We start from the raw sequence: 27,100 nt of genomic DNA, 5'->3' as shown, positions 1-27,100 counted from the left end.
TTTGAGTCTTTACAGCAGGGGAAACGGGCAACTAGACGGTTGTGGATCCCAGAGATTATCTGGGATGCGTCCAAGGACTCTCTAGTGAAATGGGGTAACTCACACACAACATGGGCCTTAACCTGCTGGAATGAGGATAGATGTTCTCCCCAAAAAGCTGGACGGTCAGAGGATGACAACGTCCCCGACCATCGACAAGAGCTGGAGCATAGACACCGGCAAAGAATAAAAACCAACCAGTCCTTTTAATATGCCAGGTTTACTACACAAGTAGACTCTATGAGATAGATATCTATGACGGTCCACGTCCAACAGCAACGAAAGCTTATGTTACTCTATGTCTAGTTGACCCAAAAAAAGATATTCTATCTTCTCATAGACCAATATGGCGATATCCTTTCTGTGCTTTACCAAGAAGGACAGAGGGTTTGGGACCCAAAGGGTTTGGGACTGACTCCCCTAAACAGGGACACTTGAAGGTTTGTGTAAAACATCACCCTAAAAAAAGGTCCTATTACCATTAAAGAAAAACCTTTATTTTAGAACACGTTACGCAGAAACATGAGCTAGCCGGGCAGCACCGCAACGCAGCGAAAAGAAATAAGAAATTATATCCGAGAATTATTTTCCTTGACCACAGATAAAACCACATCCCTCCTCTTTTTAACAAGATCAATAAACTTTACACATTTTTAATAGCCATTTCTGGTCGTACAGAATGTAAGATTCCGGGTTGTGTTACGGTGAACGTTCCTATGGAGCTGCATGGTTTTAATTAGAAGGATAACTCATAATAACCCCTTCGACCCACCAAATAAATTCAAAAATAATACGGGGTTAATTTCTAACTTTCAAGCAGTGGCCGTAACGTCCTTCAAAAAAAAAAAGTAAAAAAAAAAAGCCCCATAAATTTTAGTATTTATGTTTAAAATTCTCTTTAAAAATTCACAGCGGTAGTGAAAGTATTTTTGGGGTTTCCGAGATTTATTTAAAGTTTTTATTATACTAAGTAAACACGTTCCTCGGGACCCAAGTCGCTGGGCGCTCCAAAAGAATTTGGAAACAGAGACGAAATTCAAGTTCCCTTTTCTGTGATTGACGGGTCCGCACAATGCACGCCATTGTTCTGCTAAAATGACCATTGTTCTTCTTAGTTCCGTATTAAGTTACGTTTTGCCCAGGTGGTCTCTTTTTAAAACACAAAAAAAGCATTCTGTGCATAAGTAGCTGAAACAGCGGACCCCGTAAAAACACACAAAAAAACCCCCGGAGTCTTAAACTCCAGCCTGGAGAGGTGGAAGCGCAAGCACTCCCTGTGTTAATATCAATAAATAATATAATATTGTAATAAAAAAATGTATCTTAACACATAAATGTCTCTTGCTTTGCCTGGGCTTTTTAAAATGTTATTTTCATTCTTTTTGGGGCCTAAGAGCGTCAGGAACGAACTTTGCACGTCGATGCTTCAAATACAAAAATCATTTTTTTATTTTATTTTTTAACCGCTTAAGGACAACGGGCGGTCCCTAAACCTATTAAAAACAATGCATTTTGAGCCCGTACATGTACGGGCTTTGTCATTAAGGGGTTAAAAAATATTTAAATAAAACAATGATCTTGAGTAGTCCAGTTAAAAAAAATAATGAAAAAAAAAAATGGCGGTTCAGTTATGAAGCTAATAGACAACATAAAAGGGATTTGGCTCATGAGATTTCACATTATTACTCTAATACAATGGTAAGTCCTGGCTGCAGAGGGATTTATCGCAGAGATATGAAAAGAAAAGGCATGTAGCCACGCCTCTAACCACACCCCCTAAATAAAAATGTCCCTTTTTGGCAATGTGGTAAGGAATTAAAATCGGAAGGCTATATAATAATACTCAAAGGGCCAGAAAACCCCCAAATACGATAATGTCTTTCATAATGTCAGAAAAGTAATGATAATTGAAGTAAACAATATTCTATTTTCAGTGGATAGGGAGATGACGTTGCTGTTTACAAAGGGTTTACAAAGGGTTAATATTTGCCGTTTGGAAATATTTTTCCGGCCTCTCTTTTAGACGACAGGCCTAGGGGGACAGAGTTTTCCTGCGCACATCTGACTTCCTGCGGGCTGCTCAGGACATAGAAACATAGAAAGTGACGGCAGATAAGAACCAGTAGGCCCATCCAGTCTGCCCAACCTCTGAGTTCTTTCCTTTAGTACTTTCCCTTATCCTATATCTAGCTTGGCCTTATGCCTATCCCATGCTTGCTTAAATGACTTTACTGTACTAACATCTACCACTTCTGCTGGAAGGCTATTCCATGCGTCCACTACCCTTTCCGTAAAGTAATATTTTCTGATGTTACCATTAAACCTTTGCCCCTCTAGTTTATGGTTGTGTCCTCTTGTTGTGGTTTTATTTCTCCTTTTAAATAAACTCTCTTCCTTTACCTTGTTGATTCCCTTTAAGTATTTAAATGTTTCTATCATATCCCCCGTCCCGTCTTTTTTCCAGGCTGTATATGTTAAGATCCTTTAACCTGTCCTGGTAAGGTTTATCCTGTAATCCATAAACCATTTTAGTCGCCCTTCTCTGCACTTTCTCCAACATTTCTATAGCCTTGTGGAGATCCGGTCTCCAGTGCTGTACACAATACCCCAAGTGAGGTCTCAGCGGTCCTCTGTACAACGGCACGAGCTCTTCCCTCTCTCTACTGCTAATACCTCTCGCTATACAACCAAGCATTCTGCTCGCATTACCTGCTGCTCTACTGCATTGTCTGCCTACCTTTAAATCCTCAGAAATAATTACCCCTAAATCCCGTTCCTCACACGTTGAGGTTAGGACAGTACCAAATATTCTATACTCTGCCCTTGGGTTTTTATGCCCCAGATGCATTACTTTGCATTTATCCACATTAAATGCCAATTGCCGCAGCTCTGACCATTTTTCCAGTTTTCCTAGATCGTTTGCCATTTGGCTTCTTCCTCCAGGAACGTCAACCCTGTTGCAAATAAACGTCCCTTTCCATCAAGACCTTCTGCAATATCACTAATAAAAATATTAAAGAGAATGGGTCCAAGTACAGACCCCTGAGGTTTCCCACTGGTAACAACACCTTGTTCTGAGTATACGCCGTTCACTACAACCCTCTGTCTGTCACTCAGCCACTGATCCATTCAACGACATTGGGATCTAAACCCAGAGATTGCAGTTTATTTACACATTAATTGACATGCTCAGTGCTGTGTAATAAATCAGTGGAAATTAATTAGCATTTCCACTCCCTCCCAGTGAAAAATGCCCACTCTGGAAATGGTTGTTGGTGCCAAAAACTGCCTGTCTATAGGAGGTAGTTGTGTCTGGCGGAGGGGGTTTGTCTCCAGGACTCGGCAGGAACCCGGTGATAATGGCCTGTGAATCCCGCCGCCGGTATCTGCGCGATTTACCGGACACGTTATCTTCCCGTATAAACGTTACCGGCAGCTCACACACGCGCGATGACATCTGCTCAGTTCCCAGTCTCCCCCGCTTCTCATAAAACAAGCAGAAGGACTTCACGCTTTGGGTGGATAGTAAGGAAAAACAGCCAAATACGAGAGGTTTTTTATGTCAGGAGAAAAGGAGTTTGGAACTGAAAAGAAACACGCGGTCTCTTCGTTTCTCTGACTGTATAAGCGGCGATATCTTAAAGGAGAATCCCACCAATATTTTTATTCCTAATACGTTTTTAAAATATTCTGCTGTTTTCTTTTTTAACCAAGTTCTAATTTTTGCCCCCATAATATAAAGTTTTCAGGCAGCTGCATATCAGCCGTTTGTATGATTCTCGCTCTGTTATCTGACCCCCAATCTACTACCCCCCCGACTCCTTATCATACTGCCTGTGGGGAACAATAGAATGGCTCAGTCTTAATTACCCAGTTGGACTCTCTGACTAATGAAAGTCTATGGAGGAACGGACTTCATTAGTATTGCCACAAAAAATCGTTGTACGTTCAAAAGAGTTGCAATCTCCGCTCTATTTTAGGGGTATTCACTAAGGATTCTATAAACGGTCTTCATGATGGGAGCCATGACTTGCCGGGAGATAAATATATTCTGAATGAAGTCACCTGTATTCAAGCAGGGATTCCAAGGAGGAAAGTACCAATCGGAATGCTCTGATATCATTAAATCAAAGGAGAATAAGAAGGAGTCGGCTTCGGACTGTGTGACCCCGAGAATCTGCCCCATTCACCCCAAGACTGGGGTAAAACTCCAGAGAATCTGCCCATTCACTCTGGGGTTAAAACCTTGAGACTATTTCCCCGGAGATAATTCTTTTTTTTTTTTTTTTTATCAGATATGTTCTAGAAACTACAAGCTGCTAATTATACATTTCAAGTATTTCACAATATTTCTTAGTCACATTTTTCCGTAATTCCCCAAATATTTCATCATCAACATCAAAGAATCATAAAAATTCTGCTGCATTATTGCAGGACGCGATGAAACGCGGGCCGGCGCGGAGGACTCTGACTAACAGACAATTCATCCGGGAAACCAGATAACAAATTGTATCAAAAACCCACAAAATGAAGTCCAGGCCGAGGAGCCGAGTCCCCGTTCACCAAATAAATGCCGGACGGCGCATCACGGAGAAATGTATTATGTGATCTACATCTATAGCAGAGCGCGATGATAATTAATTATTATTCCGTATCTAAGCAAAGATATTTTTTATATGTTTCCAGAATAATGTGGAACAACGATATGTTGTAAGGTGCACCTGCTGTCCGTATAACCCTCACAGGGGCAACAACACCGTACCTTTTATGTTTAAATATATTAATAGGCAAATATTAAATATAAGATATTAAATGCCACATGATTTTGGGGTGCGCATGAGTTTTAATAAATATATACCTTTTAAAGCAACTGGGGGTCATTCCTGTATACAGCGCTGGGGGTTATATTACTGTATACAGTGCTGGGGGGTTATATTACTGTATACAGCGCTGGGGGTTATATTACTGTATACAGCGTGGGGGGTTATTACTGTATACAGCGCTGGGGGGTTATATTACTGTATACAGCGCTGGGGGTTATATTACTGTATACAGCGTGGGGGGTTATTACTGTATACAGCGCTGGGGGGTTATATTACTGTATACAGCGCTGGGGGTTATATTACTGTATACAGCGTGGGGGGTTATTACTGTATACAGCGCTGGGGGTTATATTACTGTATACAGTGCTGGGGGTTATATTACTGTATACAGCACTGGGAGTTATATTACTGTATACAGCGCTGGGGGTTATATTACTGTATACAGCGCTTGGGTAATATTACTGTATACAGCGCTGGGGGTTATATTACTGTATACAGCACTGGGGGTTATATTACTGTATACAGTGCTGGGGGTTATATTACTGTATACAGCACTGGGGGTTATATTACTGTATACAGCGCTGGGGGGGTATATTACTGTATACAGCGCTGGGGGTTATATTACTGTATACAGCGCTGGGGGTTATATTACTGTATACAGCGCTGGGGGGGTATATTACTGTATACAGAGCTGGGGGTTATATTAATGTATACAGCGCTGGGGGTTATATTACTGTATACAGCGCTAGGGGTTATATTACTGTATGCAGCGCTGGGGGTTATATTACTGTATACAGTGCTGGGGGTTATATTACTGTATACAGCGCTGGGGGGGTATATTACTGTATACAGCGCTGGGGGTTATATTACTGTATACAGCGCTGGGGGTTATATTACTGTATACAGTGCTGGGGGTTATATTACTGTATACAGCGCTGGGGGGTTATATTACTGTATACAGTGCTGGGGGTTATATCACTGTATACAGCACTGGGGGGTTATTACTGTATACAGCGCTGGGGGTTATATTACTGTATACAGTGCTGGGGGTTATATTACTGTATACAGCGCTGGGGGTTATATTACTGTATACAGTGCTGGGGGTTATATTACTGTATACAGCGCTGTTCTTCACCGTGAAATAAGGGGTTCGTTTGGTTTAATCTACACTTTACTGTATCCCACGAAAACGCTTTTGCCACTGAAACAGGGAATTGTCCTCCAAACTCTGGGACACGTGGCAGTTATTAAGAAGACAATTTATGAATCTTGTCAGATTAAGTTTTATTAACTGCAGCCCAGTGTAAGAGCGCCACGAGGTTTCATTTATTTCTTATGCCATTTTTAGCACGTCGGGCATCACCGGGAAGCCTAAAATTCAAAACATGCATCCGTATTTGTAAGATATTCCTGCGCGCGAAGTGCCGGGGAATCTGGCAGAGAATGAAAGCCGAAGCTCGCAGTCAGCTGGAAGCCGCCAGTCTGGCAGCTTTTAGGAACCACTTCAAGGAGAATGTTTCTTATTCTGCTAAGAGAAAGGGGGTAGAAGCGGCTGGGGGTGGTTTTGGGAAGAGGGGCCAAGGAGGGCAGGCAAAGACCGCTCAAGATCCTAGCAATATGGCGATTGTAGACTGCAACTCCTATAATGCTCAGCCAGTCGTGGCTCAGACAGAGGCTGCATATCCGTGCCCTTCTTATCCATATGTCACAATGTTACCCGTAGACCAAGAGTGTATTTATCATAATAAAAGGCACAGCATTAGTTTATAAAATTAATAAAACAGTCAAATTATGGGGGGGGGGGGTCTGTTTAACCCTTTCACTTCCAGAGAGTTGGGCAATGGCGGATCAAGAAAATGGTGTTTATTCTTATTATTCTCTTATGGTCTTATGAAGTGCATTTTTCTTTCCCTCCTACTTGTTCCCGGCTCCTGTTCGTCACAAAATTTCACCTAAACAGCCAGATTTCTTTTTTGTTTTGTTTAAAAAAGAGAATTCAGCTTTAGCCAGCGGTTGGCAGCGAAGACAGGCGAATCGACCCAAATTTCATTTTGAGTTACAGCGTTTCGGGAAACAGCCCAATAAAAGCGCGGTGACTCTTAACCAATTACACCAGGAAAAACCCCAATATGATGAATAGTGATGGCAGGAAAAGAAGTTAAAAAAAAAAAAAGGAAAAATTAGATATTTTACTTACACTGAACCAGGACTTGCAGTAGGTGGGGGCCCTAGATATAAAAAACAAAAAAAAGGAAAAAAAACTGTGATTCTTATTATTATTATTATTATTATACAATATAGAGCAATCCTGTAATAATTCAATAAAAATATAAACTATTTATTGTCTCTGGGCACACAAAATATTATATATATTTAATATATATAATATATTAAATATATATAATATATTATATACTGTAATATATATTTTATTATATTAAACCATTAAAACTTCGTTGTTTATAAAAATGTATGTTTTGTTAACATGCTTTATTTGTAAAACAGCTTCGCTTATCCGTGAAGGTTTATTGTCGGAGACTCATGCAAGTACAGCGCTATGGAACTTGATGGCGCTATAATAATAATAATAATAATAATAATAATAGTACAGGATAGGCAAGCGTTCCAGATGTTTGATATCGCATAAGATACATTGTGTCACGTCGGGGGAAGAAATGTTCCGCGCGCCTTGCTGATGTCTGAAATCAGTCCTTTCTCAGAGTCTCCAATACTTTACATTTTGTCAAAGAACGGAATCTTTCAAATACTTTAATTTTCCATAATTTAGCAACAGTTTCCCAGTAACCGGGTGAAGTAATCGTTAATGAAAGTCCACATTAATAGTTTATTTCAAAAAGGGACTTATCGCTTGCCTGTTCCTGGCAGACTGGAGATTTTTTTTTCCGTTCCCAGTCTAGTAGAAGACCGGTAATGGGGATGTAGCCGGTACAATGGTTCCCAAAGGTACGTTCTCGTATTTCCAGATTACCAGCATCTGATGGAACCTACAACATTCTGCGCCGGACTGTCTGCGCTGCGCAATTCCTTCTTTTAATCTTTTTTTCCTTAAAAAAAACCTAATTTAAAGTAAACTTACCAAACTTCACAAACAGAACCCCGGTAGTGGAAACGGTTTTCCGGCCATTGGTTGCCACACACTGGAAATATCCGGTGTCCGTGGTGTCAAGGTTCCTTATCCGCAGTCTAGAACCGTAGCTGGTTGGCCGGAAGGATATTCTCCTGGGTTCTTGGACTACCGGGGCATCGTTCTTTAGCCATCGAATGGTGGGTGAAGGGTTCCCTGAAACCCTGCAGTGCATTTCCGCTGTCTGTCCCAAGGACGTAGTTATATTATTCATCGGTTCGTCGAGGGTTAAGTAAATTTCTGTGAATGAAAAAACAATACGATGAATTAAGAGGTGATCCGCTTAGACAACTCATTCATTCCCCCCTCTAGTGCTTTTAAGCTGATAAACCTTAGCAGATCTGTAATTAAATTGATCGATCACAGCTTGGCAGGAACCTATCAGTGCCTGCTTTTATGTCATGTGACAATTAAATGTTCCCAGAAAAAATTATGAATGAACCAAGTTTTTACATGATTACAGAACTATTTTCTGGAAGGGTCTGGGGCATGTATCAGTAATAGTAACAATGTTTCCAATACTGAATTTAGTTATAAATGTCTAAAATTCAGCAGAGTAAGTGGAACTGCACCTTTATTACTCTCATTTTATTTAAAGTAGCTGATTCCATGTATACGGAGAATAATGAGGTTTGGATTTCAGACATCACCGACCTATCTCTGACCGCAGCCCTTCTACAAACTTCCAATCTGGATTTTCCCACGTCAACAAAACACGAAACAAAGTTATTCCAAGTCCCATGTAAAAAATTGCCTTTTTGGGTTGTTTTTTAAAGATAATTTGGTATTTTTGCCAAGTTGAATGTACAGGGTCAGACTTCAGCTCCGACATCAAAGAGGGGGTCGTAAAATAGCGGCCTTCTAGCAACTTGTTCAACATAAAGAATTTTTCTTTCCCTCTCTGACACTTAGCATCGTTCTCATTATTATTACGGAAGAGTCTGTCTATCGTCTAGAAATCGGTCCTCTCTCCAGGAAATTATTATTTTCGTATGACATAATTGGACATAGTGTAACAAGCGTATACCTGGTGGCTTCCATACTATCCAAAAAACAAACATAAATAAAATGCGCTAACATAATAAAAATAATATTAATATTATTATTATTATTAAAATATTAATATTTCCCCAGCCTCACGGAATGCTGAATAAATCTGCTCATTCTAGAATAAATAGATTGTCACCCAGCTATAGACCTCGCCACGTGAGTGCGCGTGCCAACCAATAGAATTCCACAGAATGCGGGCGACGCGCCGGCTCACAGCGTGATAGGCTAGGGCATTAAATGCAGAATAAAGAGAGGAGCTCAGGGCCATTACATATAGTATTATATTTTAGTATAGCCTAAAATGTATTAATTTAAACCTAATTTCCATTCGGGGATCTGGAAAAAAATAAAATGTTAAAAAATTCTCAGCCAAAACCACAAAGCACATGAACCTAAACTATCCATTAAATATTCTAGCTTTATAAAATGGGGAAAAAAAAACTTTTTCCATTATTTTTAATTTTTTTAATATGTCTGCGGATATAGAGGTCCACTGAGGGTTTCTATAAAATTGCTACGTAGCGAAAGTTCTCAGGAATGTTGGACAATCAACGGCGCAAGACTTTATGGAGGTGGGCTGGGGAGATGTCACAAGCCGTGGGAGAACTGGACGTAGCCAATGGCTAATTCATCTAGAAATATAAGAGCACCGAAGCTCTGTGAACACTTCTCCCAGTGCTACATTGTGACCAACTTGGAATGTAGAGACTTTTTCGGTTAGGATTCTGGTACTTGGCCAGTACCACTTTGTTTAAGGTATTTTTTCTCCCCTGTATGTACGTTAATCGCGTCCAAGACATCTGCAGGAATTTAAGTCTCTGGCTCGCGCTTGGCTTTGAGATGCTGTAACCAGCACCGGCAAACAATCTTTCCTTCACTTCACGAGGTCCACGGAGTCTTTGGCCCCGGATCGCAAGTCCTCAGCCAGCGACTAATAGTTTCTGCCTTTGAATTCTGCAGATCCTGCCAGATTTCAGCGTGCTGGTGCCCCAAATCCGCTCACAGCGTCAGTCCGGTTAAATCTCATTAGGTTTTGTTTTAATCCGTTTACTTTTTTTTTTTGGTCGATGAACAATAAGCAGGTCAAAGATAATGAAATAAAAAAATATATTTCATGCTTGTAAATGATGCTTATCTTTGAGATTTATGCCTCTTGGTTGTCCCTGTTCATTTTGGCCAATTCCACCTTTTTCCCAAAATCCCTGTGTCCCCCTTTCCTCTCCTGATGCCCCTCTTGCCTCCAATGTGCCCCTTTCTTCTCCTAATACCCCCTCTGGCCTCCCCTGATGCCCCTCTTGCTTCCAATGGGCCCCTCATTCTTCTCCTAATACCCCTCTTGCCTCCCCTGATGCCCCTCTTGTCTCCATTGTGCCCCTCTTTCTTCTCCCAATACCCCTCGCTCCTCCCCTGAAGCCCCTCTTTTCTAGGAGGTCAGAATGTTTGCCGGGTATGAGGGTATCAGAGGGTTCTACTGCCCTAAAAACCCCAATAATCTGTATAGAAACAGCAGGACACGGCTCTATCAATAAAACAGGGTAAATAAGTTACATTGTTCTTATTCTAAATGTCTTACTTGGTTAAATAGTAGATGTAACAGAGATTTAAGAAAAAAGAAAAAATACAAAATAAATAAATAATAAATATAATGCCAGTAAATAGTATTGACTTCCAAAAGCCATTTAAAAAAAAACCACATTTTAATTAGCAAAAAATAGAGCTTCAAAAGACATCGACCGTGATAAAATTACTCTCCGTGAAAAGTACCCCCACCAGTCCGAGAGATAAATATTAATAGGTTGTGACGTATGGCCTGATTTATAACCCTTTTAAGAACAGTTTCCTACAAAAAGACATAAATTTTGCACAATGGCCCAAATTTATTAACCGCAATCTACGAAGCAAATGGGAGAGGTTTTTGTTTCCAGCAGAAAGCTTTGTGGGAGTTTATAACCGGGATAGAGGAAAGAATGTTTGGATTAATACCGGAGATGTTTCTATATTGTTTGAAAAAAAATGGTTTCACTTATAAAAGATAGAATAATACATTTGAATAACTAATCAAATTAGCGATTGAAGAGGTTCTAGTTGCTCTGAAATATATCCGCTTTTATTTAAAAAAAAAAAAATTGCACCCAAAAAGTTGACACATTCCCAAAAATTAACAAAAAAATAAAAAAAAATTAGAAGGAGGATCAGAAAGGGAAAGCCGAAGCCTGAGCTTCTTCTTTATGACGTCGGAAGCAACACAAGGCAGGGAACATCAGAACCCGTAGATGGATCCAGAGCCCAGTGATATCCAAGTACACCTGGGTGTCGAGGGTGCTGCAATTGCCCTGTTGCCCCCCCCCCCCCACTCAAACTGCCCATGGACAGTACCGGGGTAGAAAATGTTACTTTGTTAACAAATCCCTTCCCGTCTGCTGATGCCAGCACCCCAACTAGCAGATGACTCTGTCCATTTAAATTGACCGGTCGCCGACCGATACAGGGACAAATATACATACGCTGCTCCTTTAACCCCTTAATGACAAAGCAAATGACATGTACGGGCTCAAAATGCATTGTTTTCAATGGATTTTGGGACCGCCCATTGTCCTTAAGGGGTTACATCAGAGTATCCGTAGTAATATAAGGGGTTAAAATGAGGAAAGATGCCAGTATACTCATATCCCGAGCCTCGATTTGTTATTGTTTATGGTTTATGGTTTATTGAAGATACATAAATAAAAAAAACCATGGCGCTCCGTCCCCCCCATCGGGCTTTTGTGGTTTCCCCGCTCTTGTGCCTTTAATGAGTTTATTTAATGAATTTATTGTTGTAGTTATAAATCAAATAAAAAAAAAAAATAGGAACAAACGAGCAAAAGCCAACAAAGAATTTCTACAATGCTGGAACTGTCAAAATAAACTATGTTTTACAGAAATAACACGGAAATTAAACAGATCAATGTGTGTAGTTTGGGGGAAAAAGGCCAGATCCCGGGAGGGAAAGAATCCGCTATTTCTAGAATAAATAGCTTTTCAGTTCTTTATACTTACACAAAAATTCATTTAATAAACCACTTTTACACTTATGTGGATAGCCGGGGGAGCGTTTGGCCTGTCTCTTACCAATTTTACAATCAAAGGATTAACGGGTAACTTGGCCCGTGTTTGCGGCTTCCAAATTTGACCGGTTTTAACAATTAGATGATTTACGAGGCTGTAAATTATTTCGGCTTTAAATTATACAAAATGTAAAGAAAAAAGGAGAGCCTTCTGGTTGGTGGAGAGATCCACAATGTGAAATACAGAAGACGTGTCCAATAAGACAATAATAATCTTACGCTTCCCATTGGCTCTAAGGAGGAAGTATTCCCCGGGCCTTTGTATTAAAGGTGCTGTCCCACCCAGGGTGCCTCATAAACCAGATATTTACTGCATCGTGTAAAAAGAAGTAAAAGAAACCCATTTGTCATTTTATTTTTCTCTTCAATGTTTCCTGCATTAAAAAAACACATTAAAATGTTTCTTGAGATGCTGCTTAGCAATAGAGCCCTTCAATTCTTCCAGAGCTCCTCCTCTATGTATGACATCACGGCAGTCTGACCTCCTACAAAGACTCCCAGTCCTCTTTTTAACCAATTGACTTGACAGGAGATGGGAAGGGGGTGTGGCTGAGATAAGGGGCGGAACTAGCCACATATAAGGACAGGGAACAGACAGGAAATGGGTGCACACACAGTGACCATGCAGCACAGGAAGTTAAAGATGGCCGCTCCCATGAAAAACACAGAAACTGGGTTTCTAACACAAATATTGCTGATTTTAATCTGAAATCTCCGTTACATTCTTTCATTCAGTGAAATAAACTCTGAAATTTAATATTCGGGAAAACCGACGGATCCGCTTTAAAACTGTGTTTATAAAATGAGAGAATTTACAGCTTCCCTGTTAGATCAGGAATGTCTTTTTTTTGGCCGTTGTTAATCTTGAGTTCCAGCGCTTGGGCTTTGGATCCAAAACAAGTGGAAAGTCGCAAGTTTAGGGAAATTAAGGGAATAAAAGCTAATAATCAGCAGCAATCCCCACCGTGCCGATATCTGTGTAGCCCGACGTCTTATTGCAAACACCCATCTGATACGTTTCTTCGCACCACATAATTCAGCTCCACAGCCCCCTCCTCGCTAAAATTTTTGGGGGCAAAGGGCTGACTTAAGGAAAGCCAACTTATGACAAGTGAAATGCCATTAAACATCCAAAATTACTATTTCAATAGAGTTTGCAACCTCTCGCCCAGGGTTCCCCGACAAACCATAAATCACACGTCTCCTGCTTTCCGGTGACCGGACAAATCCCGACTTTTACAACCCCCCCCCCCGTAGAAAGCGTTTATATCCGGCAAATTCCACAATATACAGTAACTAGCAGAGTATTTATCCACTAAGTTGCGATGATATTGGGAAATTAACAAAAACTCGCAGCCGGCTGGAAAATAATACCTAAAATCGAATGTGATTGTTTTCCCATGTTTTTTGGGGACCCCCAATGCTTCTTAGCGCACAGACGGGCCCCTTGAAGCTGTACTAATGCCCCCTGCTGCTAATAATTCATTACCAGATATTTGCAAGGTAGATTGTAAGCTCCTGGGAGGAGGCGCCCGCTCGTGTGTTAAAGTAAGAAATCCTCTTTTAAAAGAGGGCTTCGGGGGACACTTCGGGGGGGGGGGGTGTAACGAGAGCCGGACAGAGTTATCAGGCAGGGGTCTGTGTTCTGGGACACCGTATGGTAACGTGGCACCCTAGTCGCGCATGGACCAGTAGGTCTGAGCGCCGGCAGACTCTAACGCCGCCAACCATTTGCTATTTTAACCTCTGCCAGCCAGAAGTCAAGAAAACAGTTAGTGAAGTGCGCGTCGTGCCCGCAGCCGACTCCAAACACACTTTTAGTCTCGCGAAACACAAATTGAACGCGGTTCAGATTATCGTTAAAGCGAAGAAAAGCGAAGTCGTCGCACGGAATTCCGGCGATTGCTAACAGACTAATTGCGCTCCTTCCCAATAAACCTGGGAAGGTCTTCCGAAATATGGAAAACTGGCTGAAGAAATTTGCTGGATTCTGAGATTTGGCCAAAACTCACACATCACACATCACACATCACAAGTCATCCCCGAAATTCAAACAACATATAGTGTATACAAAAAAAACGGAAATTCGGGGTCACAGGGAGAACAAAATATTCTGCAATATTCTTCATATACATTTGGAGACGGGGGGGGGGGGTTCAGTGTATAGCGGTTCTGTAACAATATTTATTTAAGGAAAATAATGTTTACTGAAATCTGCTCCAGCATCTTGTTGTTGTTTTGTTATTATTAGAAACATTTACATTTTTTTTTCCAAAAAAAAAGAAACTATTTACCTCTCGGTTTTATTTTATCTCCATTATCCGATTATTTTATTGAATGAGGATCTCCCACCAAATACTTTTTTACTAATATCAGATCAATCATTTTCAAACATATTTTGCAGGGGTTTTTTTTTACCCCAGTTGTAGTTTTTGCCCCATAATTTAATGTTTTCAGGCAGCTGCATATCAGCCGTTTGTTCTCGTTCTGTTATCTAATCCCCGATCAACTGAATACCCTGACTCCTTATCAATAGCCCAGCTGGAGTCTTTGACTGCTGAAAGTCTATGGAGGAAGGGACTTCATTAGCATCGCCATAAAGCATCAGCTCAATGTGGTGTTTGAGCCAGGAAAAGCCACCCAAAATATCACATGACTGACAGCGACGGCGGCTCCAGGTCTGCAGATAAAGGGAGTTTATTGGGACAAAATGAGATAAAACTGATGAACCGCTGGAATGAGGGAGCCCACAATGGAACATATTCTTATGGTTGTATGCAGTAGGCGTTTCCAGGCAGCTAGTGGGTGGAGTCAGACTCTCGATGCAGTTTATTAAAGGTTTTGTTAAATAATTACGTTGCAAAGTATGAAATAATGATTCAATAAAAAACCATTGCTGATCGCTTCACAGCGCATGTTAATCGGTTTAAAAAATGTACCATCGCAGTTATTTTAGAAAAAAAAACACAAAAAAAGAGAAAAAAAAGAAAATATGCATTTTATTATTTTACAAATATGACAGCAAACAGATAAACAGATAAACAGCGCTGGGGGTTATATTACTGTATACAGCACTGGGGGTTATATTACTGTATACAGCGTTAGGGGTTACATTACTGTATACAGTGCTGGGGGTTATATTACTGTATACAGCGCTGGGGGGTTATATTACTGTATACAGTGCTGGGGGTTATATTACTGTATACAGTGCTGGGGGTTATATTACTGTATACAGTGCTGGGGGTTATATTACTGTATACAGCGCTGGGGGGTTATATTACTGTATACAGCCCTGGGGGTTATATTACTGTATACAGCGCTGGGGGTTATATTACTGTATACAGCGCTGGGGGTTATATTACTGTATACAGCGCTGGGGGTTATATTACTGTATACAGTGCTGGGGGTTATATTACTGTATACAGCGCTGGGGGTTATATTACTGTATACAGTGCTGGGGGTTATTACTGTATACAGCGCTGGGGGTTATATTACTGTATACAGCGCTGGGGGTTATATTACTGTATACAATGCTGGGGGTTATATTACTGTATACAGTGCTGGGGGTTAGTACTGTATACAGCGCTGGGGGTTATATTACTGTATACAGCGCTGGGGGGTTATATTACTGTATACAGCGCTGGGGGTTATATTACTGTATATAGCGCTGGGGGTTATATTACTGTATACAGCGCTGAGGGTTATATTACTGTATACAGCGCTGGGGGTTTTATTACTGTATACAGCGCTGGGGGTTATATTACTGTATACAGCGCTGGGGGTTATATTACTGTATACAGCGCTGGGGGTTATATTACTGTATACAGCGCTGGGGGTTATATTACTGTATACAGAGCTGGGGGGTTATATTACTGTATACAGCGCTGGGGGTTATATTACTGTATACAGCGCTGGGGGTTATATTACTGTATACAGCGCTGGGGGTTATATTACTGTATACAGAGCTGGGGGGTTATATTACTGTATACAGCGCTGGGGGTTATATTACTGTATACAGCGCTGGGGGTTATATTACTGTATACAGCGCTGGGGGTTATATTACTGTATACAGTGCTGGGGGTTAGTACTGTATACAGCGCTGGGGGTTATATTACTGTATACAGCGCTGGGGGGTTATATTACTGTATACAGAGCTGGGGGGTTATATTACTGTATACAGCGCTGGGGGTTATATTACTGTATACAGCACTGGGGGTTATATTACTGTATACAGCGCTGGGGGTTATATTACTGTATACAGAGCTGGGGGGTTATATTACTGTATACAGCGCTGGGGGTTATATTACTGTATACAGCGCTGGGGGTTATATTACTGTATACAGAGCTGGGGGGTTATATTACTGTATACAGCGCTGGGGGTTATATTACTGTATACAGTGCTGGGGGTTATATTACTGTATACAGCGCTGGGGGTTATATTACTGTATACAGTGCTGGGGGTTAGTACTGTATACAGCGCTGGGGGTTATATTACTGTATACAGCGCTGGGGGGTTATATTACTGTATACAGAGCTGGGGGGTTATATTACTGTATACAGCGCTGGGGGTTATATTACTGTATACAGCGCTGGGGGGGAATGTGCGCTTTACTCCCAAGTGCCCCTCTTTGGCCAAGTGTCGGGAGGTATGTGTAGAGGGGGTAAGTGCTTTATAGCTTTAATAGAGGATATAATAAATCCATGACAATGTTGGGGGTGGGTATCGGGAAAATACATTTTTATCTATGAAAGATAGCCAATGTTGATGCCTTTCATTGGACCAAAACAAAGATGTGAGGTTGCATAAGCTTTCAAGGCCTCAGAGGTCTCTTCTTCATATGTGCATCTCTGCTGATGATAAGTAATGCAGAGGAGAGACCTGTATCACTAACCATCCATTGCTCCCAGGTACGGGGATAAAACGATGACCCCGACATCAGAGCGGCGATCAGGCTCCCTCCGCATACTAAATTAAGCTGAAAATAGCTCTTTTTGGGCCAAGATACATTTTAACGACACCTCTGTTATATTTCCCTGTTACTAATCATTTCATGGGGGGGCCGGGGCAGGAATGGCTACAAAACAGCAGGAGAATATTTAGAGAAGGAAGTGATTTTGGCAGCTCTAATTACAAAGCTTAACATGGGAGGTTGTGAAAGTTATAATAGTCAAGGGAGGAAAGGAGCCGGGCGAGAAGAGACCGCCGAGCCGAGAGAGCGAGGAAAACGCACATGGAGAAAAAGGAACGCTACGTCTTCTATTTACAAGAAAAACGCCGGACGCGATATTAAGTTACCAATTAAAAGTTACAAGCCTAGGAGGGGGGGGGGCAAATCCTGGTTTATTAAATTCGGGATGGACTTTATTAAGTACTTTTCAATAAAAAAAATGGTGATTATTTAAAAAACGAAGCTCTAAAAAAAAAAAAAAAAAGAGAAACCCGTTGTATTCGCATCTTAACGTCCTGTTATTCCTCCCTGCTGGGTTATCTCTCCGCTATTATTACGTTGCTGGTTGTTGCTGACTGGCTCAGGCAGCCCTTCTAAAGGTGTGGGGGAGGGGAGGTGAGAAGGGAAATAACGTCAGGACAGGAAATTGATCAGATAATGCTAGTTCTGCCACGAGCTGCCACCATGCTCAGTTTCCACGAGGTTAAATAGCCTCGCCAAAACAACGACACTGATTGACTTCCTATCATATATATATTTATATCTATATCATATCTATTATATATATCTTTTCTAGCATATATATCTTTCCTATCGTCTATACATTACCCATCATATATACCTTTCCTAGCATATATATATTTATATATATATATATATATACACCTTTTCTATATATATATATCACTATATATATATATCTTATCTATCATATATATCTTATCTAATATATATCTTTCCTTTCATATATACCGGTATCTTTCCTATCGTATATACATTACCCATTATATATACCTTTCCTATTATATATACCAGTATATCTTTCCTATCACATATACCTTTCTTATCACATATATATATCTTATCTATCATATACTGTATATCCTTCCTATTACCGCTATATATATATATATATCCTTCCTATTATATCTATTATATATATATATATATATATCTTTCTTTCATACACTGTTACAGGGTCACCGTACCCAAGGCTGGGTACCCCTGTTTGAGGGCTGAGGAGTCACCAGTCAGTCCCTCATACGGATCGCACTCAGCTATCCCCGGATCATCCAGACCACCATTCGTAGTAAACCAAGAAGAACTCTCTTTATTACAAACACACAGAACTTTATACAATCTCAATGCAATGTGTACCGAACCCAACCCCCAATCCCATCACTCACATCCCATCACATATCCCATCAGTATACAGGGGATGTATCAGGTGAGGGGATTACAGAATACAATGGGGTCCCCCACCTGTGTTATCCCCCCTGTAGTGCGGGTGCCGTCTGGGCAGACAGGGCTGTGCTGGCTGATTAAGAGCCCCAGCCAGATTATAGGATCGTCTCTTTGAAGGCTGGAGCTGCAGCCACATCAGTCTCTGGGCCGGTTACACAATAAACACAATATAATATATTACCGGGTCACAGTATACAGAACCGGACACAAAAGTGCTCCGTGACCCGGCTAAACTTCATATGACACATGAGCCAGCTAGCCTGGCCCTGTCACAGATCTCCCCCTTGACCAACGGTCCGGCAGACCAGGCAGATCCACACGGGTCTGCTGCAGGCTGTCCGAGTGGACAAAGTTCACAGGTGCAGGCCTTAGTTCATGGCGCCCTTTGTCAGAAGCATCCAGAGAAGGTGGGCCAGGGCCCTGGTTGCCCAAAAAGATAGTCAGTAGTCCTCTGTGAATTGGAGGGCGGTGCCAGGTCAGCCGGGGGCACATGGCTATCCCCCTCACCGGGGTAACAGGGGCACCTGGAGACTCTTGCTCCCAAGTCTTGGGAACTGAGTCTGGGGCAGCTGCCAGGCCAGGGTGGTTGCATGGAAGGAAAGCCCTGCTGATCGGGCCGGGGGCACTCGGGGAGCCAGGGAAACACGTAGAGGTAGTAAGCGAGGCCTCTACCGGGACACTGGAGTGACCTAGGGGACACTCTGGGACAGGAACGGGTGCCCTTACAGGGTTATTGGGCGAGCTAAGCAGCTCTGCGGGGTACTCAGGGGACCCAGGGGAATACTCCGGGGCAGGGACAGGTGCCAATACTGGACCACCGGGAGGGTTAAGCAGACCCTCGATCTTCCTCTCTGGGACAGGTGCCTCTGCCTGGGCATGGGGAGAGTCAGAGGAACACTCTGGGACAGTGACCTGGGCTTCTAGGAGGACACTTGGGGAACCAGGGATCACTTCGGAGAACACAGGGATAGGAACCAGGGCCTGCGCCAGGCTACTGAAAGGACCCAGGGAACTCGGCAGCCCCTCTGGCGCCCTCGCTAGGTCGGGGAACGGTGCCTCTACCGGGTCACCGGGGACTTCATAGGGAACCTCTGGGGCAGTGACCCGGGCTTCTTCCAGGACACTCGGGAAATCAGGGGGACAATCTGGGGCCCTGGCTTCTACGGGCGTAGCTAGGGGTTTGGTGAGGGGGATTGTGCCACTTACTCGGGAGGTGGGGACAGTCATCTCTTCTGCCGGGGTAGAGCAGCCAGGGTTGTTGGTGAGGACTTGGGTCGGAGCTTTTGGCTTCCTCCTCCGCTTCTTCTTGCTGGCGAGAACCTCGGTTCTTCTCGCCAGGGCAGGGGCCGCAGAGTAGGTGAAGAGGACCTCGGTCCCACTCCCGCAAGTTGTAGTACCATGCTCCCAGTCTCCTTGTAACTCCTGGAGCTCCACTCTCCGCAGCAATTCTTTATAGTCCCTCTCGAGCTGCCATTCCTCTTGGACCAGGCAATCCATAACAGCCTCCAGCTCGGGGGGAATAGCATAAACCAGGACTTCTGCACGGTTGTCCCAGATTGTATCCCTGCGGTACTGGCAGGGGCTTCCGAAGGACGAGTCAAATTGGAAGGCATCATATATCAGTCCTGGGTCGACGGGGCTATACAGCATCAGAGGGTCGCTGTGGTCTTCACCTGCTAACTGCTGGGAGAATCCCTGGTAGCGGCTCTGGAGGTCGAGCTCTGCATATATGAGACCCCTCAATTCGTCTTCCCACTCCGGCAACGGGTTCTCCCCCAGGAGTGGAACTCGTATATCCCACATTGTCCAGTACTGGGCCCAGTATGATTCGAAGTGGGGATGGGAGAAATCATCCCTCCAGTCTGCAGGCGCAGACTCTAACTGCCATTGCTGGTGTTCCAGCTCACACACCTCGGCTGTAACCCGGTCTGTCTCATCCTCTGGTTCTCGGAAGGGTTGGATATCCTGGTATGATATTTTGGGGGTCTGTTCCCCTAGTCTGGGAGATACAGACCCACTCTGGCTTAGTTCCTGGTGACACATTTTAATCACCGCCGTCACTTGCTCCGATGTAGCCCCTCCTGGGTACAGGGATAGGTGCCATAGAATGTTCTTTTGTAGAGCACTCAGTCCGAGGCTCTCCTCTGGGGCATCCTGGTGCCGGTCCATCTCTCTGCAGTCCGCAATCAGAGTAGCCTTTCCTTTGCTACAAACCTCCAGGAGCTCTCTTGGTGTCTCTCGTCTGCAATCCCAGTTGGTGGTTTGGATTTCACCCAAGTCGTGGGATTCTTCCCACCGCTGCCACCAATGTTACAGGGTCACCGTACCCAAGGCTGGGTCCCCCTGTTTGAGGGCTGAGGAATCACCAGTCAGTCCCTCATACGGATCGCACTCAGCTATCCCCGGATCATCCAGACCACCATTCGTAGTAAACCAAGAAGAACTCTCTTTATTACAAACACACAGAACTTATATACAATCTCAATGCAATGTGTACCGAACCCAACCCCCAATCCCATCACTCCCATCCCATCACAAATCCCATCAGTATACAGGGGATGCATCAGGTGAGGGGATTACAGAATACAATGGGTTCCCCCACCTGTGTTATCCCCCCTGTAGTGCGGGTGCCGTCTGGGCAGACAGGGCTGTGCTGGCTGATTAAGAGCCCCAGCCAGATTATAGGATCGTCTCTTTGAAGGCTGGGGCTGAATCCACATCAGTCTCTGGGCCGGTTACACAATAAACACAATATAATATATTACCGGGTCACAGTATACAGAACCGGACACAAAAGTGCTCCGTGACCCGGCTAAACTTCATATGACACATGAGCCAGCTAGCCTGGCCCTGTCACATACACATCTTATGCATCATAAATATCTCACCCATCATATATATATATATATATTATCCCTTTTTAGACGTCTGCATCCATCCTTTATTATAGTGATGAGCGATGAACTATTATTTCCAGGCCGATCGCTTTACCAATTGGCTCAAAAATATTAGAAAAAAAAATGAAGCCAATGATTTTGAAACAAAAAATGAATTTAATGCAAAGAAAAAAAGTCCGATGGGTGATTTGGGCCAAGAAGCCCCCGGTTCAGTGCAGCCAGTGCGACGGCGCAGTAACTGGAACCAGTATGGGGGTCGGGGCTTTTAGATGTCGGTGCCAGCAGGTCCGGCTAATACCGCCCCCCCGGCCCCATTCCTGCGATTACTAATGGCAAATCTGGCCGCGATTTTGACAAAAGGTGGTTCTTGTCTTTTAAACGCGACTAAGCAGGAGTCCGGAGTATTAACAACATCTCATGAAACAGAATAAAGTGCTGAACGGATCCTTCATCCCGTTAAATGATAAGGCGGCCCCCACGGAGAAACGGGCGGCTAGACGGGGGCCGGATGGGTCCGGTAGAACTCCATCTTTCTATATAAGCTGAATTTCCATATTCTCCCATAAATTAAATAAATCCCATAGCCTGGGGGTCGCTTGTTTTAGGGCGGCCGGCCTTGGTCTATCAGAAGCTTTTAATCTTTATTTTTTCATTCCAGGCTGTGTCATGGAGAAGGTCGGATGACAGAATTACCGCGGGAATGATTTATTATATTCCGGATAGGGGCTTAACGTTCATCTGGCTGCACTATTATTACTCCTTATCTCTGACAGGCAAAAAATATCGGCCCCTTTGGAGGGTGCCGGCAGATCGGCCCCCATCCGGCCCCCTGTCTAGGCGCCCGTTTCTCCTGCTGTAAAGACTCAAACCTTAATCAGTCGTTGGTCTTGTCTTAGATTCAGGAGCCGTATGTCTATCCCATGCATGTTTAATACCCTCACTGTATTACCTTCTACCACCTCTGCTGGGAGGCTGTTCCACTTATCCACCACACTCCCTCAGAAAACTAAAACCTCCTTCTATTCTATCTAAGCCTTGCTCAAACAATTCTAATCCTTTGAAATAAATGTCTCTCCTGTATTTTGTGAAACCCCTTTATGTATTTAAATGTCTCTCTCCCATCCCCCGCTCTCTCTCTTCTCTCCTCCAAGTTGTGATAAATATCTGCATTGTGAAACTGTAAAATTCCTGATACAAACAAATTTCGATTTTCTGGCAATCAGCGGGTTTCTAATCACGAGGGGAGCCGATGAAACAAACATGAATGCTCTATCTGTCACACTTTTGGGTTGAGTGCGGTTATTCCTCCCCTCTCTCAGAATCTTTGTTGGAAATCTGCGGTCCCCCTGCCCGCGATGTAACCCAGCTGCCCGACACATCTGTCTCCTCTTACAAAATACAAGAAAGATACAAAACAATATAAAGATGAGGTTAAATCATCCATCGCGATGTATAGAGAGTGTCGCCGACATACGCCGTCCTGTAAACAAATGGTGAGAAATTCTAAAATATGTAAGAAATGATTTATTTCCTGCCGGGGGGAAATTTTTGTCAAAATGTGGGCCGTTTGCTAATTTTACTACCGACAGATTATACATACCTCCCAAGTGTCCCTGTTTAGGAAGGTCAGTCCCACTTCAAATCCTGCACCTCTTTTTCCTCCCCCTGATGCCCCTCTCTCCTCCCCTGTTGCCCCTCTTTTCTAGGAGGTCAGAATGTTTGCTGGGTATGAGGGTCTCGCAGGGTTCTACAGCCCTAAAAGCCCCGATAATGTGTATTTTAAATTAAATAAAAATAAACTGTGGGAATAAACCATTTTTTTCTTCTACACATATAAAAAGTGTGTAAAGCCCCACCCCTAGCCACACCTCTAGCCACACCCCCAACATTGTCCATTTAAATCTTTTGCCAGGTATTAATACCGGATAACACGAGGAAAACGTCTAACATAAACTCCGCTTCCATACCGCTGGTAAAATAATCAAAGCTGGGCCAGAGTGACTTCTTACAATGATTTTAATTAAGTACCGGCATAATTTCTACGCTTATATCCAAGTGTGTCATAATGCTTTTAAAAATATTAATATGTATTATTTTAATATTAATCAATATTAATATCAATAAATAATAATAAATATTAATATGTATTATTTAAATATTAATAAATATTATTATAAATAAATATTAATATGTATTATTTCAATATTAATCAATAATAATATCAATAAATAATAATAAATATTAATATGTACTATTTAAATATGAATAAATATTATCAATAAAAAAATATTAATATATTATTTCAATATTAATACATATTTATATCAATAAATATACATTTTTATTAATATTTCAAGTTATCTGCCTTTTGGAACCGTGGCAACTTAAAGGGGCACTTTAATGTCCCTGGCACTCCTCTGTAAAGAACAATGGATATTAAAGTAACCCTAACCCTCTGCAAGTACTTTAATAAGAATTCTCAAACCAAGAGACGCTAAAGCTGCAGCCCTGCTGCCCTCCTCCTCCGTGGTCCGACAATTCTTGCCAACGATTGGCTGTTTGCAATGCAACATGGGGCTATCATAAGGAGTAAAGATCACATGACGTCCCTTTAAGATGTTACCGTCGTCCAAGCTTCGACCCCCCCTCCCACCCACGCGTACCTTTTCATCAACAGGCAAGTTTAATGGCATCGGACCCCGCGAGCTACAAACAGCCCACAGACACATTTCCTTATTTATTTTACAAAACGTTCAATATTTTTTCCAGCGGTTATTAACCATCCAGACCCCGGGTTTGTTTTCTGTTTCACAAACAAACAAATGTTTCAAGCATTTTTTTGTTATGGAAGAAACGAGGACGCGGGATGACATCACAAAACACTTTTATCTCGAAACACGGAAAACAATGGTTTTAAAAGCGAATTTAACACAAAAAGAACCGAGCGCTATTGAAAAAAAAATATCTTAAAAATATTAATTTATTATATATTATTTATAAATAAAAAATAAATGATCTAAAAAAGCTATTTTTTTCATATTCCCATTTATATATATATATATTTTTCTTAAATTTAGTTTTTTTCCTTATCCTTCGGGACGCTATGACCCTATCAGCTGAAGTCTGTGTTTATTCATTCAAACCCACGAAACAAACACAGAGATCTCTTTTTATTTTATTTTCTTCAAGCAGCCAATCAGTGGCTGTAGGGCTACAGAAGAGGGAGGCAGCTGCAGCAACAAGGTTGCAGAATCAAGGTAGGGTATCCCCCACCCCTTCATTAAAGTATCCAGAGAGCGTTAAGATTACACACAGGGTACTTTTTTTTTTTCTAGAGAGGCTGTCGGGGTAAATCGTCCTTTAAATTGAATACAAACAATAACAAAAAGCCTAAAAACTTTAAAAAGTATCACGGGATCCGAGTGGCGTTTCCAGGACGGCGACAGCCCGGCGACCGGGATGGACGGAAAAAAACATCCAGAGCCCTCCCGACTGAACGTTATCCTTTGAATAGACTTCAGAAACAACAGCTTTGACGCCCAAGACATACGCCCCCCTCCCCCTTGGATCCAACTCCCATTAACATTAACCTTGCCCTATTCACGTCCGCTTTTCAACAACTCCAAATATATAAAAAAAGGAATCCTCATAAAATCTGTTTCTTGATCCCCCCCCCCGCCTGTAACTTTTGTAATTCCTGACACCGCACGCCCTCTCACATGTTTTATATCGAAATTACCAAGCGCCCCATAAATATTTATACCGGTTTCCTTAAAAAAAACAAAAATCCCGCATTAGCATATAAAGCACCGCGGAGACCCCGGCTCGGCGCGGAGGGAAAGCGATTCTGTTAAATGAACTGCGTCGAAAATCATCTTAAAACAAACTTAGGACGGGGTTATTTATAATGGACTGCGCCGACTGCAACAGAAAACGGCGTTTATACGGAAAAGTGGAGATTCGGCCGTTAACCGCGGCTTTAAATAACTAAAGAATAATAAAGAGGAAGCAAAACGTTAATTGCCCGTAAAACGCCGTTATTTATGTGACCGCCTTGTGACAGGTAAACGGAATTCGTTATCAGGTGATCCAGTGGCATAAAGTGGGAAGCCAACTTTCTTGGCATGTACCTCCCAACAGTCCTGCTTTTTGAAGGATAGTCCCATTTTTTTGGAGGGGGTTTTGCTGACTCAAAAATAATAAGTATGTCCTTGTGATGGTTAGAAATGAACTAATAACTCATTATAGAGAAAGATATTAAACAGGGTTATTTATAAAATCCGGGGCCCATATTGGCAGGAGCTAAGAGGGGGGGGGGTAAAAGCAATACAATTATTGATTTTACAGCTCCCGGGGCTGGTCAGGGCAGATCAGAGAATCTCCCCAACAGGCCAATGATCCCCACCGACCATAAAACAGTGGGGCAGTTACCCAGGACAGGGGGTATAGCACCTACACATTGTGACTTCCCGATGAAAGCCAGGACCGTTGGGATGTATGGAAGAGACCGTTAGCGATAAATGGATGCCATTTGTGGCAAATGGTGTCAGAATCAGCATAACAATTTCCGGCTTTTAGGTTCTCGGCCTTCTCCTGGTAACAGAGGCTGCCTGAACCAATCAGAAACAACCAGCAACTCAACAGTAGGGTAAAGATTACTTAACGGGGAGGAATAATCCTCATCATGAAGTAGCTTAATTCAGTGTGCAGAACTGTAACATGTAGTATTTGGGAAAAATGACAGATCTGCTTTAGGTTAAAATGGTCCCGGTTATCCCCATGAGCGTTCGGGTTTAAAACACGTAATTACCCAAACGTCTCTTTAAGTTCTACAATTGCTTTCACATTTTTGGCAAAAACCACCCCAGAAAAATTAAATAAAGCAGAAAATAATATTCGTATTGTTTCAGCTCCTTGTCTCCGCGGAACACAAATCATTTCAGAAACGAACGTCAACAGCGGGTTTCCTCAATCTGCTCCGGAGACAACGACCTGGAAATGAGCAAATCTCGGGGTTTCGAGCCAGAATGTGACAATATTCTGGGGGCCGCTTTCTGGACATGGAGTGAGGAACGCGTTTCACCTGTACGGGGTCCCGAGCCAAAGTGTCAAACCCCCCCGAAATGAGTAGATTAAGAAACTTCCGTATGAAGCAATAAGGGAACCGAAACTTGTACAGGAGAAACAGCAGACGGTCTCCACGGCAACAGGAAAGGGGATTTGGAAAAGCAATAAATTATTTTTTCTTCTAGTGACCCAAATGATCCGTCCCAATTACTCTTCAGGACAAACGCGGGGAGTGATATTTCATTATTGTCACAGCAATGTCCTTTTTTGGAAAGAAAACCCAATTTTATCCATTAAAATAACATGAAATGGGTCAGAAATCCTGTGCAGACGGGGTTAATGTTGTGAATGACTATTGTAGCTGGAAACGGCTGATTTTTATTGGAATCTCTTCATAGGCGTACAGAGGCCCTTTATCACTCCCATCACTCCTGTGTTCCAATGGCCCTTTATCACTCCCATCACTCCTGTGTTCCAATGGCCCTTTATCACTCTCATCACTCCTGTGTTCCAATGGCCCTTTATCACTCCCATCACTCCTGTGTTCCAATGGCCCTTT

The 27,100-nt window shown here is 42.5% G+C and overlaps 1 protein-coding gene across 1 annotated transcript in view; it reads right to left on the bottom strand.

The window, feature by feature from the left end:
* The window catches only part of LOC149276037 (inactive tyrosine-protein kinase transmembrane receptor ROR1-like), a 60,730-nt gene that overhangs the window by 14,753 nt on the left and 18,877 nt on the right, over nt 1-27,100 (bottom strand). The window contains exons 3-4 of the mRNA XM_089503969.1: nt 7,960-8,247; nt 7,060-7,090 (exon numbers count right to left, since the gene is read on the bottom strand). Of these exons, the coding sequence (XP_089360095.1) occupies nt 7,060-7,090; nt 7,960-8,247 (319 nt within the window). The remainder of the gene's footprint in view (nt 1-7,059; nt 7,091-7,959; nt 8,248-27,100) is intronic.

Source organism: Sceloporus occidentalis, unplaced genomic scaffold (genome assembly GCF_023333645.1).
Source record: "Sceloporus occidentalis isolate IW3139 unplaced genomic scaffold, rSceOcc1.0.p SCAF_249, whole genome shotgun sequence".
Taxonomy (NCBI): Eukaryota; Metazoa; Chordata; class Lepidosauria; order Squamata; family Phrynosomatidae; genus Sceloporus; species Sceloporus occidentalis.
The sequence above is the reverse complement of the archived record's forward strand: the minus strand, read 5'-3'. Positions and strand labels throughout refer to the sequence as shown.